Source organism: Pezoporus occidentalis, unplaced genomic scaffold (assembly GCF_034315485.1).
Source record: "Pezoporus occidentalis ecotype Australia unplaced genomic scaffold, CSIRO_AGI_Poc_V1 ctg160, whole genome shotgun sequence".
Lineage (NCBI taxonomy): Eukaryota > Metazoa > Chordata > Aves > Psittaciformes > Psittacidae > Pezoporus > Pezoporus occidentalis.
In genome coordinates, this window is record NW_026913426.1 from 2,017,767 (window position 1) to 2,037,603 (window position 19,837).

General features: G+C 46.6%; 1 protein-coding gene across 1 annotated transcript; it reads right to left on the reverse strand.

Annotated features, from left to right (window-relative positions):
- Positions 1 to 988: 988 nt before the first annotated feature.
- NOG (noggin) lies at positions 989 to 3,151 on the reverse strand. The gene is made up of 2 exons (XM_062612705.1): positions 3,005 to 3,151; positions 989 to 2,764 (listed from the first exon to the last, which is right to left on the reverse strand). The coding sequence occupies exon 2, from the start codon at positions 2,273 to 2,275 to the stop codon at positions 1,604 to 1,606; it is 672 nt and encodes a 223-aa protein (XP_062468689.1). The 5' UTR covers positions 2,276 to 2,764; positions 3,005 to 3,151; the 3' UTR covers positions 989 to 1,603.
- Positions 3,152 to 19,837: the final 16,686 nt, after the last annotated feature.

Here is a 19,837-nt window from a genome sequence, read left to right on the forward strand (position 1 = left end):
GATTCCCCCCCTCCCTTCCCAAACTATTGAAATTAGAAGCAAAGAGACGGGTGGTAAAACGCAGCGAAAGAGCGAGAGAAGGAATGAATATGCATTCGGAGACAGGCGAGCTAAACGTCAGAGAAAGCAGGGCTGCTTTTGGCACTGGCAGACACACGGGTTGAAGATAATGACACAGATGCCCTCAGTTTGGGGGAAACAAAATATAAAGGGTTTTGATTCCAAGACAAATACGGAACACGGCTTCCTGCGCTGTCAGGGAGCTTCTGAAGCGCACGTGGAGAGTTTGTTTTTGCAGTTGGTATCTATGAGATACAGACCGCCGGGGCTCCCAGCACGGAAAACTCAAACACTTGCTTAATCGCGACGGGTTCGACCGAGCCGCGGGACAGTTACGCGCCCGCGGGCCGGGGTCGGTCCCACCGCGGCTTCCCGGCGGCCCCGGGGCAGTCCGGTGCTCCCGGGCGCCGGAGGGGGCCGGTCCCCGAGCAGCCCGTCAGTGCGACGAGCACCCGGGGCTGGCGGGAGCCCAAGAGTTAACCGGGCTGCGAGGGGCGACGGCGGGCGGGCGGGCGGGCAGGGGTGCGAGGCTGTCATAGGATCGGGCTAATAACGTGTCTGCGCTGAAAGCCCCCAGAGCCCAAGGGTCAAGTTTCAGCAGTGTCCCACCACAATGGTAGGTGTGAAAGACACGTGTCCCCTTGTAAATGAAATGTCAAGCGGTTAAAAAAGAACCCCCCAAGCCAGCTGCCGCCGGGCCGCCCCGCCTGCGCGCTGCCGTGAGCGCCTCCGCGGGGGACGGCGCAGCGCGGAGCCGGCGGGACCCCCCCCACAGCACAACCCCGTTCATCGGTACAGCCGCGAGCAGGTTCCCACCCCTCCCGCCGGCGCGGAACGTCCCGCTGAGCGCGGAGCAGAGCGGAGACACCCCCCCCCCCCCCCCCCCCCGAGGGTGGGCAGGGCAGATAGCAAACAGAATCCAAACGGCTCGTCTTTTAGTGGTTGACTTTAATTCTGCACTGCGCTTTTACTACAAGGATATAAAGAATAAATAGCAGATACTCTTCATTTACATAGGATTAAGTCATTCAAACTGTCCTCTCTATTTACAATAACATTGTGCTCTAGGCGCTTATTTTTTATTTTAAATCTAAAGTCCATAAGGAAAACAAGAAAAAAAAAAACCCTCACACACACGCTTTCCGAATAATGGAAAATAGCTTTAAGACGTTTTCTTATCAAAAAGTTTGGTTTCTATTTTTTAATCCTTTTATTAAAAAACAAACAAAAACAACTAAAAAAAATATAACCCAACAAAAATCCTACTTCGCCAAAGCGAAGCAACTTCTCTCCGGAATATAAATACCCCAAAAAAGATACATTAGCAACGATCAGGATAATAGTCTTAAAAATACAGTAGACGCTGATTATTTCACGTATAATACTGACCTTTTAATAGTATATTAAACCGGTGCCATATATACACACAATATACATTCTCCTACACGTTACAGTGCATTACAACGTTAACCAGAAAGCAAATGCCCCTCATGTCTGTGTGAGCCCAGGTCCCCGCGGCGCGGGGCGGAGGGGCAGCGCAGCCCTAGCAGGAGCACTTGCACTCCGCGATGATGGGATACTGGATCGGGATCCATGTGCACCGCTGCCCACCCCGGCGCTGGCACCGCCACCTCAGGATCGTCAGATGCACGGACTTGGCAGGTTTGCAGACCATGCCTTCTGGGACTGAACAAGACCGTTTACTGTAGCAGCTGCCCACTTTGACGTACCGGGGCCAAAAGCGGCTGCCGAGATCGTTCCACGTGTATAGGACCGGGCAGAAGGTCTGGGACCAGAGCCACATCTGCAGCTTCCTGCGCAGCTTCTTGCTCAGCCTGTGCTTCTTGCCCGGCTGCAGCCCGTCGTAAAACTCCAGCCCTTTGATTTCGCTGGGCATCGCTCCCGAGGGTCTCTGCCTGAGCAGCAAGTCCAGCTCAGCTAGATCGTCCACTCCGAGCCGGTCCTCGGGCAAGGAAACAGCCATAAAGTTAGGGTCGAAGTGTCCGCCCATGAGGTTCCTTAGCAAGGTCTCGTTAAGATCCTTCTCCTTGGGGTCAAAGATAGGGTCCGGGTGCTCGATTAGATCCACCAAGGGCAAGTTGTCGCTGGGAGCCGGTCGGATGTGCAGATAGTGCTGGCAGGCGCCCTGCTCCAGCCGGAGACCCAGCAGAACCACCACGGCGTATATAGTCACAAGGCACTGGGAATGATCCATCCTTGGGAGACCGCTGGGGGGGGGGGGGGGGGGGGGGGGAGAGGGGGGCTGGGTTCACCAAGCAGCAGGGGAAGAAGGTGCAAGCAAATACATCAGAAAAGTTGTACGGGGATATCCAAAATAGCTTGTCTTTACGGGGAATCCCCTCCGCTGCCCGCACCACCAGCAAAGGCAGCCCCCTCACAAGCCCAGAGAACAAGCCCCCTAGCCCCCTGCAAACACTCTCCTTGCAGGCGTCTCGATAAAAATTTCTCCTGGTGGAGCCGCTCCAAATTTCTGCTGCTGCCGCCGCTTCTTTTCACCCTCCCCGGCAAAGGGAGATGCGTCTTTTTTGTTGCAAATTCTGCTTTGCTGTTGCTGCTGCTCCTCGTTGTCTGCCCGTGCGTATGGGAGAAGTTGCTGCCGATTCTTCCTCCCCGCTCCTCTCCGCCGTCCGCGAAGCAGCCTCCTCAGCAGCAACAGCAGCCACGCACGTTGGCACCAGTTTGTCTGCTTTGCAAGGACCCAAAGCCTTTAAATTTCCTGCACTTTCAGCTTCATCTCCATGGAAACCACAGACTCTCTTCTAACCCACCCCACCCCCCTTAAAAAAACCCACACACACAACACAACCCCCACTCCCACAACAGTCCCGGACCGCGCGGCTCCCCCTGCCTACACCCTCCGCAGGGGCAGGCTGAACCGGCAGCCGCCGCTGCCTCCCCCCGCCTCCCGCACGCCGCCGCTCACGCGAGCCCGCCGCGCCCCGGGAGATGCTGCTCTCTCCGGGGCAGCCGCCGCGCCGCCCCGCTCCTCCTGAACGCGCCTCCGCCGCCGGCTCCTCACTCGGCCTCGCCGCCGCGCCCCGCCGCGCCGGTCACCCCATGGGCGCAGCCCGCGCGGCGGCGGAGCGCGGCCTCCCCCCGCGCAGGAGCGCGAGCTTCCGCGCCGGCTCCCCCACCGCGGCCGGCGCTACCCCGGCGGCCGGGAGCCGCTTGCCCGGCCCCGCACATGGGTCCCGCGGCGCGCTGCCCGCCCGGCTGGCCGCCCGCCCGCCCGCGGGGCCGCCGCAGACACCTCCTCCGCCCGCGCCCGCCCGCGGCCCCGGCGCCGCGCGGCCGCCGCCGGCCGCCTTCCCGGGCGGAGCGAGCCCTCTGCTGGCGGCGCCGCTGGCGGGCGGCGGGCACCGGCCGGAGAGGAGCGGCAGGCAGCCGCGGGCAGCCGGCGCCTCTGCCGCGCTCTGCGGGGCCGGAGAAGCCCCCGGAATAAGCGTCCCGCGCCCGCCGAAACGAGCGTGGAACCCCCTGCGGAGCATCCCCGGCGGGAGGAGCGGGCCCCGCGGCCGGTGCTCGCACGCCAGGGGCTGCCGCCGAGCGAGACCCTCCACACGGAGCCCGGGATCCCCGAGATCCCGCTGCGGGTCTCTCGGCTCCGGCCCCCGAGCGCTTCCTAAGCACTTTGTCTAGGGAGTTCTCCAAGAGCTCTCCCTCATCAGCACCACCATTTCCAGCCATGCCCCAGCCCACACAGACAGGACGGGAAATCCACCTCAGCAGCGGAGACATAAAACAACGTAAAAAATTGATACTAAACGGTACTCCCATCGCAGAGCCACCGCCTCGCCAAGAGCACTCGCAGGACACCGCGCTGCAAGGGGGGTGAACAGGCCATTACGGTTCCAGTAAGATTTCCTGAAGTGCTCGAATCCCATTCCTGCAGGCTATTTAGGCACTTAGAAGCCCAAGTTTAATGGGACCCAAGCTCAGCCATTCCACCTGAATTATTTAAGCACTTGTTTAAATGTTAACCTTCAAATTTAGGGTCACTGAAAATAATAGAGATCTTATTACTGAGGTGAACATATTTCTTTTCCTAAAAATCAACAATATTTTCTCAACTATTTTCACTCTAAGTTATATTTAAACCAGCTCTCACTTTGCTTTAATCCTGAGGATGTAGGGCATCTTATAAATAATAGAACTGGAATAAATTACATGAAAAAGATGGAAAACTGACACTAGCCCATCTGTAAAAGGAGCCTCAGTGACACTTGCTGTGATGCCAGTCAAGGATCTGCTGGGGTTTTACTGAATTTCTTTTCACCTGGAAGTTCAGGTCTCTACCTTCATCTAGAGCCTGACACTTTCATTGCTGAACCCTGGCATACACATTGTCCCTGGAAGTAAGTGAGAAGCCATACCCTTGTCTTTCAAATACAATTCCCCAGAAGTCAAGGGGTAGAAGCAGATGACAAGCATTCTGCTGAATTCAGGACTTAACTGGGTATGACTTTGGTGCTGAGCTGAATACGGGCAGGACACAGAGGCGCTGAGGTCTGAGCAGAGCCAGTGGGCAAGCTCAGACACAAACGGCTTCTGGCTCGGGTTTTCACACACATCTTGACCTGTTCTTGCCATGGTTCCACTCTGCTTCCTGGGATTGAGCCTGTGGAAGCTGCTCCTCTACTGCCGAGCTGCGGAGGCTTTACTCGCCCCTCCTTCCACACACATTCCATATTTTTGCCCACCTGTCAGGACAAAATGTTTCTCAACGCAACACATGGGAGCATCAGCCCATGCTCAGAGCTCATCGGCTGGTCCCCTTCTTCTGGGAAGGGCTGATGACTGCTTGCAAAAAGGAGCAGTTGTGGGGATGGCTGATCAATCCCAGCAAGGGTACTTATGGTATTTTTGGGTGCCTGTCTTTTTTCTCTCTTCCTTGCTCCTACCTGCAGCCAATAAGGAGGTCACTGCCAGTATTTCTGAATTCACTTTTAAACTACCTTGTTTAAACACAAAGGCACAAATAATAATACAGGTTAAAATAACTGCATTTCAAACGGAAAGCAAAAACTCAGTTACACCTAATGTCTTGTATTTCTTTTTTTTTTTAATAATAAACGCAATTTTACTCAACTGGTATTTGAGAACAATTCTTTAACTATCAGCCTCTGAAGGCTAAAATCTAAAAAAGGTCTCTAAGGCTAAAAATAAAGCCTATAAGCCTATGTCCTGGCTATTTTGTGCCTGATCCTACATTCAAAACTGTGATTCTAAGCAAGCACTTGAAGATCTTTCTCTCCCAAACTGAGTTACCTGCAGGAAGAAATGTTTCTGGGACAAGGCTGGCTCAGGGGGACTGCCTATTTAGGGTACAAGGAGGTTTGTTCAGAGTAGGCTGGAGCTCCATAATTCCTCAAGTGCAGGTGTCTGCTGGGGCTGCACCAGGCTCCTGGCAAGGCCGTGAAAGCTCAAGGGATGCAGAAGTGACAGAAGTCGCTTGTGGCCCAAGAATTTCTTGGTGGAATGGCTGATAGCAGGACTGGGAAGAGCTGCCAGTAACAGCTCTGCCAGAAGCCTCTGGGTCAGAGTGAAAAGAAACTGTTTTATTTCAGGGTTTGCTGAAAACAGCAGTAAATGAAACCTAGAGGTAAACGGCCTGATCAGGCGCTGTGCATGATGCCAGCCCTTCCTGGGACAGGGAGAGGGGCCAGCAGCTCACAGAGGCCCTAGACGGTCACTCTGCTGGCAATGGTGCATGAAGCAGCAGAGAATACAACTCCCTTTGCCTCAACTTTATTGGTTCTGGAGTGCTGTCAGGAGTAAAAATGTGGGTTTTTTTTTCAGCAGACAAAGCAAATACAACCTTCAAGGCACACAGGAAGCCAACGTGGGCAAAAGTAAGACACCACTTCTGCAGGGTCACATCTCTGATGAGGAGAGAAGAGGTATGCAGCCTGCACTGCTCTGCTGCTGACTCTGAAAACACATTCTGTAAGGATCTGGTTTCAGCCCACAACAGCAAGGATGCACTGAAAGAATTCAGAATAGATTTGTTTTCCGTTAAATCTACTAACAGAAATGGCCTGACCTACTTCACCCAACTCAGTGCTCAGGGACATCCCACTGCATTCAGTCCATGGTGTCAGTCTGGTCTATGAGCCAGACTGTTATCTCAGGCTCAATGCATGCACCACTCTAAAACATGGAGGGAATCTCACAGAAAAGAAATAAACCACTACAAAACTGGGATGAAGAAGAACTATGCCACGTGTGCTTGGAAAAGCTGTGTCTTCCCTAGGAGTGGAGGCTTCCTTACAATATTCTATTTTCCCTTCCACTTAAAGATTATTTAAATCACTATGTTATTGCCTTTCACTTCCTATTTTAAACATCTATTGGCATGAAATAGTGATTATTCATCACTAAGAAAGGTAAACCAACCACACAACCAGATGAGTGCTCTGTCCAGCTCTCACATTGTGCTTTCCTAATTTATAGTGCAAGAAATGCCAATCCCTGCCTCTTTCATAGGTAGCCTGGAGAGTCTGAGGAGATGCTACCAGTAAAGCTGTATCAATGCAGAGGGATATCCAGGGTTTTACTAAAATTACAGAGGAAACCTGTGACCAATATTGCTGACAACTGAATTAAATCACTTAAATTCTAGCCTTAAATCCTAGCGAGCTTCTAGGCTAGCTCCCTCTTCTTTGGTCACACCCCTATACATTCTGTAAGGAACTCCTTACAGATTAATTTTCTAAATTGTGAATCCCTAAAGAAATTCTAAAGGAAATGCACAGCTTTCAGACATTCTACACAGTTCATATATGCCATATGACCATCTACCCAATCCACATTACTGGCTATGAAAAGCCATGTACGACCTCTCCCAGGAATCCATGCACCACAGGTATGCAATCACTGTTCTACTGCTTTCAAGCTGTATTCGTTAGTCTGGAAAGATTGAGGGAGATCTTTGCTGGATGTTTGAAACATTGTGCTGCCTCTCGAAGTACCTCATCCATTTCTCTGTCTCTTTCCTGATTTAAGGAAAGGGCCACACAATAAAGATTCTGTTAATGGACCACACAATGGCAGCAGGTGATGAGCTGCTCTGAAAGAGAACAGTTCTGAATCACATACTTTAGAAGGTACACATTTTCTTGAGACAGCAAAGTTCTACCTTGAAATCCCAACAGAATGGAGATGGGGAAGGATACATTTGGCTAAGAACCTGTATATGCAATGATAAATGATGCATAAATAATATATTTTGAAACTAAGCTCTGGGATGAATGTTTTATAGTGGAGTAAATCCTAAAATGACTGATGCATTATAGCAATGCAAAAAACCCAAAACTAAAAAGAGACACCCCCCCCCCCCCTTAAAACAAGTAAGTTATTAGTCTTTAAGACTGGCTATATGCAGAGATGTATCCACTGCCTAAAAAGAGAAGAGAATAAAATCTTGCAAGGTCCTTAAGGAATTGCTCTTTTTTTCTCACTTCATGTCGTTTCTGCTCCTGAAATACTGTGTCTCCTTGATTGCCAGCCCACTCTCCTCTTGCTCCTGCATTTTTCCTAAGGTATAGACTTTTGTCTTTAGAACAGAGCTTGTGCATTCATCTGCTGATAAACTGTTTATCTTAGCTTTTATGAGGGCGCCTTGCTGCAAGTCAGCCAGAGACAGGATCCTGGGTGTTTGTCCGGGAAGTGACGGGTATTTATACCTCCCCTTGGCTCTATATATCATGGGAGGTGGAACTCCACTGTCTCCGTTTCTCGCTTTTTCTCTCAGCAGTGTCTTCTGCTGTAAATCTGAATCTCTCCGAACAGAGTTTTCTTGGCTGCAACCCCACTTGTAGGAACTGGTTCTATTTATTTATTTATTTATTCACGCAAAGGGTTTGCAACAGAGGAAAACCAAAGTTCTTCTCAATCCTCCCCCTCCTCTTCCCCACCTCACCATCTTCCTTTGCGTGCCAGTCAAGAGAAGAGACCAGAGCTGCTTGAGTGTCTCACAGTTTGCAGACCAATTCATTACGAAGAGAGAGGCCAATGGGAGAATTGGAAAAGATGAAACAGAAACCAAGGCATTTTTTATGTTAAAAAATGACACTTATATTTACAAGCAATGGCTCCTGACGGGGATCTGAATTTCCACACAGCCAATGTTGTTTATCCAAACAAACTCCCTGTAGCAGCATACATTACATATATACACACATGACAAGTAGGAACGCATTTATCTTTTTTTTTCCAGGAGCCTGCTTATTAAGATAAACATCTATTGAGATAAACCAAGTTTTTATTATTCCTTTTGTATAAAACACTAACAACAACTGAGTGACAGAGATTCAATGAAGTGAGAAATACAGCACCCCCCCCCCAAACAAGCCCTGTGTGCATGTGAGTGATTCATTGATGCCAGCTACTGAATAACCCTGATACATAACATTTCCCACCTCTGATATTTAAAAAGACCCCCTCGCCCTTTTAGCACCAGTGGAGCCCTTCAAATGTTTTATTGCTAATTGTCTAATACTCCGTGATGAATGGCTGCTTGACTGAAAATGACAACCCCTTTTCTCCCAACTACTTCATTTCCCTGGCTCCAGTGGGGGTGAAGAGGAAAAAATAAATCCGATTACATCATATTTTCTGTTGGTTATGAACGAGGGAAAATTAAACTTATTTTAAAAGTACTTCTGTCAACTAAGTCCTGAATCCCCAAGTCTCCTCTGCTCAGTAAATGTTGCCCGAGATGCTGGGGCAAAATGTTCTGAGAGACTCATGGGTTTTGTGGGAGCACAAAATCCCAAAGGCAGAGCGTAATCCTGATCAGAGAGCCAGAGGGAGCAGGATTACAAATATATCTAACTCGGAAACCCTGGTCTAAATCTAAGCTGGCTGCACTTTGTGCTAGCAAGAACCAATTTGGCCACAGGGAAATAAAAGAGCAGAATTTAGCTCAATATATAAAACAACTCCTGATTATAGTTTTGCCTCAAGAGCAAATGCAGCAGAGGAAGGTCCCACAAATTCAGAACTGCTGCTTTATTAGACATCCTTAAAATTTGCTCTGGCTAGAAAATCTGCAAGGATAAAGGTGTTTTACTAAGTAGAGAAAGATGAAACAGTGCCTCTTTCCCCAGCATTCTGTATTTATCACTTCTTTCCTGCTTCTTAAGCTTTAGCCCTTTAGGGAATCTGATATCTTCAAAAAGAAGTAGATCACAATAATCAGCCAGAGTTGAGTGCACAGCATTATCCTTGCAGGCACTACACAAAGTCACAAAACATGAACTCAGTGACTGGGCTGGTTGTGAAAAGCTGTATGTTCAATAGGATAGTTTTCAAAGAAACTTGTACATTTAGTGGCAAATGGAATGATTTCCCCTTTCTCTAACAAATGATGAAACAGGCACACACATGGTGGTATCGGATTAATTCAGATACAGAAACAGACACAAAGGAGACTGATTCCAAACCTGCTCATGTTCAGTATGAATCTCTGGGATGTATTTCTTTGGCTTGGGAGTTGCAAGTCTTTGCCTGTGAAGGCAAAGGGACCCAGGCGGGTAAAATAATGAATCTAGGCTTCCCAGACACAGATCTGACATTTGCTCTCTCCCTCTGACTCAGGCTTTGACTGGGTTCAGGGATTAATTAGCCCATGCAAACGAGTTAGGTTCTCTCTTCTGGCAACCTGGTCACGTAGGAAACCTCCACCCCTCCCCGTCCCCACACTCTCCATCCCCATAATGAAGCATGACTGTAGTAAAACAAGTCTTTTGATGGTGCCTCTTCTCATCACTTTCAAGACAAACAATGTCTCAGAAGCCCCCCAGCTGCTTTTATTTTTCTTATATCTACAGTTACATCTTGGGTGTGTTTACTCATCCTCATTAAATATGTTGTCCTCCCCCCCCCCCCTTTTTTTTTAATATCCTTCTTTTCTTGCAGTTTACACAACACATCAATTACAGGATAGAGTTAAAAGCTTTTAGAGCCATTCTTGGGTATAGAGCAGGGTCCCCACAACACCACCATCTGTATAAGAGCACTGACACAGGGTATAGTAGGAATATGACAAGCAGCCCCATCACATCTCCACCACAAAGAAAGAAGTAGTCCCAAATTACTACTTTGCTGACAGCAAAGCATCACTTATGCATAGCCAATTCCTTCAATAAGCCTGAGTAAGGACTTTGTCGGGTTTTTTCATTAAAAAAATATTAACAAGTGACTATTACCCTCCTTTTAATGCAGATACTTGGAAAGTCTAAGGTGGCACAGTAAGAAGAAACAGCCCATCTCAGGACTGACAATCAGCTTGACATTACCACACACACCTTGGTCTTGGGATCATTTTCTTTCAAGCAGGATTGAAATAATGACACTTCAATAGAATATCCTTTCAAGTTTGCCTCCTGGAGCAACATCCGCTTCTAAAGTACATGTCTTCATAATAAACACCTCAGCAGTTCAAGAAGATGCCAGACACAATGGCATATACTTTAACTCTCTCATTGTGTGAAGATGGTGATCTTCATAAGATGATGTCTCTTTGGAACAGTTCTGGTTTTCTTTACAAAAAGATCAAAACCAAACAAAAAAAGAGCATTGCCCTGACCACTGTGGAAGTTCCACCAGGGTTCTCTCCCTGTTGTGAACATGACGGTTAACTGTTGTAAGTAAACTGAGCACTTCAGCTCGGGTATTGAAACAGGCTTGGACTAGGGATTCAAAGAGGAGACATTTTTTTCTGTAACAGGAAAAGAAGCAAAAGAAACACTGCCGCATTTAAAGTGTCTCATGACTTTTTATGCCACTTCAGATCTCCCCACTTTCCTCTTTGAAAAAGTGAGTAGGAATAACCTTGCTCTGCAGACCCTAAACTACATCACTCACTCTAGGGGTACAGTTCAGCTCCAGATATTGGAGTCTGTTTGTCATTATTCTGAGTTAGATCTCTTAAATAAGTAAACAAGTAAACAAGCAGCCTTCTCCCCCCAGCCTAAGAGAGCCCTTGTGCCCAGGCTTTGGTCTTGCCCAGTGGCTTACTGCTGCAGGACCTGAAGGGAGCAGGGCGGGGGGTGAGGTGGGGGAATGGCCCTCCAACACTGGGAACTGTTTGTAAATTACCCTAAGCTTCCCTTAGTCATTATTCCATTAACTGCCTCTTGGTAGATCTGTCAGTAACTAAGCTGGGACTTATTTGTAGAGAATCAGAGGCTATTTGCTGTACTAAGTGAGCCATGAGAGCGAAAGGGTTTGGGATTTATTTGTAATTACAGTCAGGATTTTTTTCTTCTCCTTCTTGCCTGGACCCCACTGGTACTTTCATTCACATTCCCTAAGCTGAAGCTGGCGCCAGGATCACAGGCTGGCCCTGTGTTTATGTCATTGAGACTAGGACAATATTTCAGTGTGGAGCCAGACCGCAGGGATCCACTCTATAAAACCCTCACTAAAAATAGACAGCCGCCCTGCCCCCAGGCCCGCGGCCCGCCGGCACCCCGCATGCAGCACAGCCCTCGGCCGGTCCGAACGCAGCCCTGCTCCAGCTCCAGCAGCATCCCATGGGCTCCTTGCGAGGGGATGCGGCACCTCGAGGTGCCCTGCTCCCAGCTGGGTGGGAACACTGCCCTGAGTCCTGTTCTGCAGCGGCCTCTCACCAGCCCTGCTAAACCTCTGCTTCAGATGCAAAGTGGAGCTAGTGAGGTATCCTAAAATCCCACTGGCTTGCTGGGGTATCATGGCTGTAAGTGGGAGAGTAAGAGATACCTGAAAATATCAGTGCTTGGAACTCCTCCTTTCCCTATGTAGCCTGTAAAGGCGTTCAGAAAGACCCCAGCAGGACAAAACTGGGTCAAAGACTTCACCTCTGTCTGATAAATCTTTACTGCAGCAAATTAAAAAAAAAGAGCTGAACATTTCCATCTCATAGCTGTCAATTTTATTCAAAAGCATGAACCGGGGCAAATCATTCAGCCTTTCAATGCCAGTGGTGCGTGATCCCTCAGCTTGGGAGGATAAATGTAACTAGTAGAGTGTTTACTGATTAGTTCAACAGCTATATAGATAAGATACGAGGCAGTTAATGCACAGATTTTCAAGGTAACAGCCTGATCCTGCGGCTTAGATCCTGATATTGGAAAATACATTCAAAAAGCCTGAAGTAACAGAAAAAGCTCACATGCATTTTAATGGACAAGTTTTCCAAAAGACAGCAACAAAGAACAATCGAGCCTCCTGATTCCTTTACATCCCCATTTGTTTAGCTGCTGAAAAAGCATACCCAAAGGCAGTAGATGCATGTAAGTTCACACACACAGAGGTATCCCAAGAATGGATGCTGCTACTGAGTGCCAACAAATGCTGATCTCCAAGAAGAACAAACCCCCTGGAGAACAGCTTCCTTCCAGACTCCTGTCATTGAATCACTGTCCTGGCATAGGTCGTGTTTATGAAATCAGTAGGAACTGGACCCAAATGTGAATGCTTGCTCAAACCAGTGGCAAAACTGCAGTGTGCGCAGGGAAAGAGCCAGATGCTGAGCTGTGCCACAAAACAGCTGGAAGGGACCATCAGGGTATGTTAGCTGGAGGACCCTATCTCCTTTTTCACTCAAGGCCCAGGCCAGGCTGATTGTTCTCAGCTGGGCTGATCATTCCTGATCAGGTGCAGCCACCACCTGAGCAGAGATGGTCATATGAATCTATGAGAAAGCTGGAAACTGAACTGAGAGCTCTGAAATCCCAGATAGTGCTTTCAAAATCCAGTTGTGTCACATGTGACGCTGCTTATGATGAAACTTGACTTTGATTTGATAGGTTCAAACTACATCATTCACTGGGCAAAGAAGATATTTTGTACAAGGAGACAGGACTATCATATCGTGCATTAAGAACGTAGGAAAATAATGGCTCCTTGTTGAAAGGCCACTTTCAGAACATCAAGAACATGTATACAGTTGTACACAAGGACAGCTGGGGTGTTGTAAAAAGATTTATCAGAGACACTGGGAAGACAATTGAACGGATTTCATACAAACTGGTACATGATCTGTGCACTGTGCTGTGTGCCCCCAGTGCTTGCTCAGTGATTATTCTGTTGAGTTCAACTTCTGTCAGTTCACTTTGTATTTTAGCTAAATCTATCAGGTTAATGTTAGTGCAGGGTAATGAGGATCCCTTTACAGTTGGCACTGTGCATGTCAAATGGCAATTCAGGATCATCTCAATAGATTACACAGATAAAAAGTGAGAAGATAAAAGCACATTAAGTACTGAACTGGCTTGCCCAAGGTCACAAAATAGCAAAATTGAGAAGAGGGCTCCACTGCCTAGGACCCTTTCCTATTTATAAGAGTATAATGTTAGCAAGGATAGGTCACAGGGCCTCATGGATTTTACAGCATCGTCCAATTTCATTACAATGGAAATTAGTCATCAATTAGAAAGGGAGATCCAAATCACAGCTGCATGAAAGGCAATGGCAGAACTCCACAGTGGCTTTATCAGCTGGCAAGGAACATGACAGAATAAGAACTGTAGCTACAAGGAGCAGTTGTGCAGTGTGTGAAGTACTGGCTGCTCTCTGCACAACTTCTCGAAGTAATCCTTGCAGCAAGGAAATACCACATGGACAAAATTTAGGTTAAATTTTGACGGCTGCTTCTAAACTAATTGTTACTTTTTTAGGGCTTCTCACTATTTTATTCTGAATAGTCACTGGTTCTCAACTACCAGTCCTGGTGACAGGGGAGCTTTAATCACCTTCAGTCAAAGTGTGATATATATAAAGGAATGAAGCTGAAGGACCTTCGTGTGGAGGAAGCACACTTTTGATAATGAACCATGTTCTATCATGTGTCATCAGTGTCTGAGAAATAGCCCTGAAAAATTTTCACACTTCATACTACAGCTTTTAACTACTTGAGCAAATGCCATTTGCTCCCTGCGTTTTCTGGACTTTCATCTTTGGAGCTCACTGATCGTGTACCTGACAGTGGGTATGCAATGAAAGAAGATATGATAATTGGATGCTAAGTAGCAACTGAAGCAGAAGATTACAAGAAGATAAAGGCAACACTTGCAGGAACTGAACATCATCACAGAAAAATGAATTCCCTCCCCGAGTTCTGCCAAAGAACCCCAGTGCAGTGGCATATAAGCAACTGAAAACTTTTCACAGGTGGCCAATTAACATATAGGTCTCATTTTCAACAATGCCTAAGCTACGCAGCCTCAGTTGGGACTCCATTCATAGCAGAGTGTGCACTCACAACAGCTGCAATTCAAGACAACTGGAACTGGGCTTTGAACACAAAGTCCTGATACAAAATATCAGCTCTTAGGTGGCTTCCATAAGCACACCCACCATTAGGAGATACTTAATAATTTCGACTGTAGGGCATCTATGTCTTCATTCTACAGCCACAAAATGACATCACACCCATGATGATACCAGTGAGATAAAATAATAGAACCTTTCAAAGATTATTTATAATATCATAATACCTAACAGCTTGGACACAGACACACAATGTTTGTTATCATACAAATGCATAAGAAAAAGGCATCCCTGCTCCCACAGAAGCTTATACCAGAAGTTAAAACCATTAAGTAACATAAGGTTGCTTTCACAAAGTCAATACTGTGAACTGCTAGTGAATCTAAAAGTGAATAAATGCTGGGTGCTGGATAGGTTGCCTTCACACAGAAACAATCATCTATGAAGAGGTAAAAAAGCTGTCTACATACCCTAGAGAAAGGCACAGTGATTTGAGTTTTCCACACAAACCAAAACAAAGTCTCTATTACAGTTATTTGTTTGTTCTTTGTATTGCTGCCTGGCCAACCCAGTCAGATGTTAGAGCCCGCTCTCTCCCAAGCCCTAGGAATACATACTACAGGGATTGCTCCCACCACAAGTACCTCATTATGTGATGGCTTTCTCAGCTAATTTGAAAGGTAATAATTTATGTCAATTTTAAAAGAAAAGCTGCTCTGACTCTGCAGACCTCTGCAAAGTGAACAAACAGACCTGAGAATTCAGCAATCAGCTGGATTTTAGACATCTTTTCAAAGTACTGCAGGTATTTGTTGTTGGAGCAATCTGCAGACTCCCTTGAAAAGTTTATGGAAATGTATTCTTTTGAATCATTACCCAGCTTTTCTCCCTGCCCTCCACCATTTCAGGGCAGAAGTACATATACAGTTCTCTCTTTTCCTTGGCATCTGGACAACTCTTCTACTGTCACTGCCCTGTAGTCCTCAGCTGGCATTAAGAATTCCAAAGTAAATGAGTGTGTTGTAATCAGGAGAAAAATACTGTATCCTGGTGGTGTTGATGTTTTTGCAGCTCAGCTTCTCAATGCCACCACAAGTTGAGCTGCATATTTCTTTACAAAAATATCCTTGCATTGGTAGCTTGGCAGGCCACTCATTGAATAGACATTGAGCTACTTATCTGTTTACTGTTGCTAACAAAGTTCAGTTGTTGAACTTGAAATAAGGGAGAAGAGGCACCTTGACAAATAGGAGGTGGTTAGCAAGCAGGTGGTGGTCTTTATGGCAAGCAGACCCTTAGTGCTGGTCAGAAGCCTTCTACAAGTTTCTGTGAAACTAACAAGCCCATAGTAAGAGCAGTGCATTATAGCAGAATGCCTTTAAAGAGACAAAGATACAGACCAAATATCTTCTCATGTAAAAAAATAAGCCTCAGCAGATACATTATAAATCTGACTACAGGCAACTAAAGAAGAGCATGAGCCAACACTCAAAACCAAGGGAAGTACTTAAAGGATTGTTGCTGCATACAGTCACCCAGCCTGGGGGAACATACTACCCAGAGAACTGGAAGGGCAAGGACAGGATCTTAAAGCACTTTGTCATCTTAGCTCTGCCAGCTTTCATTCCTGCCAAACTGAATCCCAAAAGGCAGGTCTTACGTGTGTTCATCTCCCAGAACCAACACTTACGGGGGCCATTCAACTTCCAGTAGTGAAGTTCTGTCTCCACTTACAGTAAAACTGGATGCACAAAATCCCAAATTATATATTCTGTAGCCTCAGGGCTCCTCCATTTCTGCCTGACCCACACACCAACTGACACCAAAACAATCTTCAAAGGACACTTATCTGCACCTTCAGTTGGCACCTTATTGCCAGCCTAGAGGGTACAGGGTAGATCCAGAGCTGTGTGTTTGTTCAGGCTGGAAGATTTAAGTCAAGATCACTCACACTGACAATACGTTTCTAATGTCCTTTCTGGAGGTCTCAGTGGAACGACAAGTTCCCTGGCCATACACTGGGGAAAAGTCAGCACCAAGAGATTCTCTCACCCCTGAGCAAGGTCACTGTCTGTCCAATAGGCACTCCTGACTGTCAACAACCCGACTGATCAGACTACCTCCTTGCCCCCCAACTGGTTAAGCAGCACGGAGGTATTACTGCACTACTGCTTAGGCTCTCTGTGCTCTCCATCAGGGCTCAGCGGATTAGGACAGGGACAGAAAGGCCATAAGGGAATAGGTACAGCCCAACTGCACCATTTTTTCCACAGCTGTTGCTTTTTATTACAAAAGGGCAGTGACTACGTGCTATGAAAGTGCACAAAATATGGAGCTAATAATAAACTGCTAAGCATCATGTGGAGTCTAAAACTATGCTTCATTTCAGTGGCTGCTAACATGCAGGCCGTTTAGACTAGATAACAATGTAGACCAGAATAATTCCTGTATGATTAAAGCATGGGAGACAGTAACACCAGCAGGACTAGCTACATTATGCTGAAAATACCTACACCAGAAGTACATGGTGAAGTTATAAGGGAATGAGGACAACTGGTTCTTTTTCCATATTTCACATTAAAGAGGGGAACTGCTATCTTGTATCATCCAGTATGAAGAAGTATTCAACAGATATTTTTAAATATAAAGAACACCCCAATACAAGACATGTTCCAGAAGCAAAGTTCAGTCTATTCTTCAGTTTTGCTTATAACTTTGCACATAGCCTTAAATAACAATAACAAAGCACAAAGCACCCGAAACCAAACAGACACTGGCACACAAACTGGGCTGAAGTGTGACCACCTGAATTGATTTTTCTTTTAATGACTTCATACTTGTTTATTTCCTTCAACTTTCACAGTAAGTATGTGTGCACAATGAATAACACATGCATAGGACCAAATACAAACTATTTTGAGAACATAGCTCCTCCTAATTTTTTTCATGCGAATACATGCTGTGGTATATGTATCTTATGGCATATGTTTTAGAGTTCATCATAAGTCACATTTTTGCTTTTCCTCACTTAACAAAAGGTATTGGGAAGCAAATAATTCCTTTTCTTTTTTTTCTGTTCCCCCACTTCCAATAAGAAATGTGAATTCAGAGAGGCAGTCCAGTGCAAAAGGCAAGTCAACCTTCAGGAAGTTTCTCTAAAAGTGAATTGTATTCCCTATTTCTACTCACAACTGCTCCAATACCCAGACAGACACCACTCTTACAACACAGATTCTTTTCAATGTTAGGACACCTTTAAGATTAGAAACATCCTCCTCATGAACACACACACTGAACGCAAGCTAACAGCTCTCAGTCACCTCTGGGTTAAATGAACTAGAAAGAGTTGCTAAGGTATCTTGCTCTAAATTGTATTTTCCAATCCCTGAATCATTCTTACAGATCTCTACTGATCCTTCTGAAGTCTGACTTCCAAAACAGGATGAAATGCTTTACTACTTTACATTAATACAGATCTGTATGTGGTAAATCTGGTCATCTGGCAACAAATTAAACTTAAAATAATTGGTTAAACAACAAATAGAGGAGACATTTAGCAAGAACAATACCAGTGAAAGACACTGGTTTGTCACTTCAAATAAGATAACATGAAAGCTGAAAACACTTGGAGTGTAATCAGATAGCTGATGCTCAGTACAGCTACATTCTCTCTGGCTTTCATGGCTTCAGTGGATGCTGAAATGAATCTGCAGTTTGTTTTTATAATTAATTGCCAAAACTAAAACATTTTTTCCTCAGCACTGTTTGAACACATTTTCTCTGAACCGATTTCACAAATAACGTAGAACATGTTAAAAGTGAAACAGTAAAACTGCCACAAAAACAATGGACCTCTCACCAGCTTGCACATTAGTGGGCCCAACAGCATGGATCTCATTTACATCTTACTTGCTCCAAATGAAAGCTATCATCAAGTGTGCAAAGGATATTCTAGTCCTAAATGGTAACGATCATTTAATTCAATGGATTTTAAACATGCTATACTGGATGCAATCCCTGCAGAACGTGGAAGAACAGTGCTTGAGATAAGTTTCTTCCGAGCTGCCCCTTTTTTCTGATATTGTGGGAGTCTGACAATTTACTTTAAGGAAAATTATTACCATAAAAACTCCAGCTGAGAAAATGTGCTTTTGAAAGCCTGTTGCACAAAGTCTTTTATTTTACCTACATTCTTACCTAAATCCTACCTTGACAGAGGCAGATGTAAGACCTGTCTTTGACCAAGTCCAGAATTGCATATATTTATCACATACTTTACTTAAACAAGCAGTACAGTTGCAGTAACCTCATCCTTTGAAAACCTTTAGGACTCAACGCCAGCACAAAGCTCGACACAGAAATGAGCTTACACAGAAGTAAAAACTCCATTCCTTTTCAAGTCCAATGGATTAATGTAAGGAGAAAGTCAGTAGCACTAAACTCATCCTGAACATTAAAGTCACAGACTGCAATGGCATTACAGAGATGAGCTCGGCCTGCAGCGGCTATGGCTATCTAATTTAATTAACAGTTATGTTCTAAACCCCCCTCCATTTACAAGTACTAAGTAATATGGTAAATATGGAACAAATTATCAGCAACAGCAGGGGAGATTTAAAATATGCATCTTGAGCTCGGAGTCACTCAGAAACCTGCGGTGATGCAATCCCTCAAACAGAGCGATCTTTATGAGCTTAACTCTGCCAAGAATGCATGTGCAAACCATCTTCCCGAGGCTCATCCCCATGGATGACACACAAGCTGCCCTCGGTTGCTGGAACGCCTCATCCACGTGGAGCCATGCCTGAATGTTTTTGCACCTCAGGTGTTTCCCGGTGACTTAGAGCTGTGTTATTCAATCCCTTGGAGTGAAAACCCTTACAGCTTCACCAAGGTACAACACAGACCGCTGCAGAGGGGGTTTAAGGCTGCCGCTGGTGGCTGCAAGTTGCAGCTTAGGCAGGTCAGACCATGCAAAGGCACACCCGACCCACCCCACTCGTGTCACAGCCCCCATCGGGTTACCTCAGAGTCCCGAAAACCATAAATACCTGAGGTAGTGGCAGCAGTCATCAGTCGTTGACAGTGAGGAGACGATCCCCAGAGGCTGAGCTGCAGCAATGCGGGCGCCATATCTGCAGCATGGCCGTGCGGCGCCATTGCGGGTAACGCTGTGGTAAATACCGGGGAGCTTTATTCACCGCACCTGTGCAAGGCGCCTTGGGTAACTTCCACGTCCCGCGAAGCCCGCAGAGCACATGGAGGCACCGCACCTCCGGCAGGGCGGCCGCCATTACCTCAGCCTGCCCAGGAGAGGGCGCCGCGCCGCTCCCTGGGACGCCATTTTGGGCAGGCGTGTGGTGAGGGGAGCGTGTGGTGCCCGGTCCGGTCCGGTCCCGTCCCGCCGTGTGCGGGCAGCAGCAGGGCGCGCGTAGGTGGGTCCTGGGGCAGCCGAGGCTGGGGGCCCCGGGCAGCGTTAGCCTATGGCTGGTACTGCGAG

What these genes read in the sequence shown, in the direction of transcription:
- NOG (XM_062612705.1), bottom strand. Translation starts at nt 2,275, where the DNA reads ATGGATCATTCCCAGTGCCTTGTGACTATATACGCCGTGGTGGTTCTG.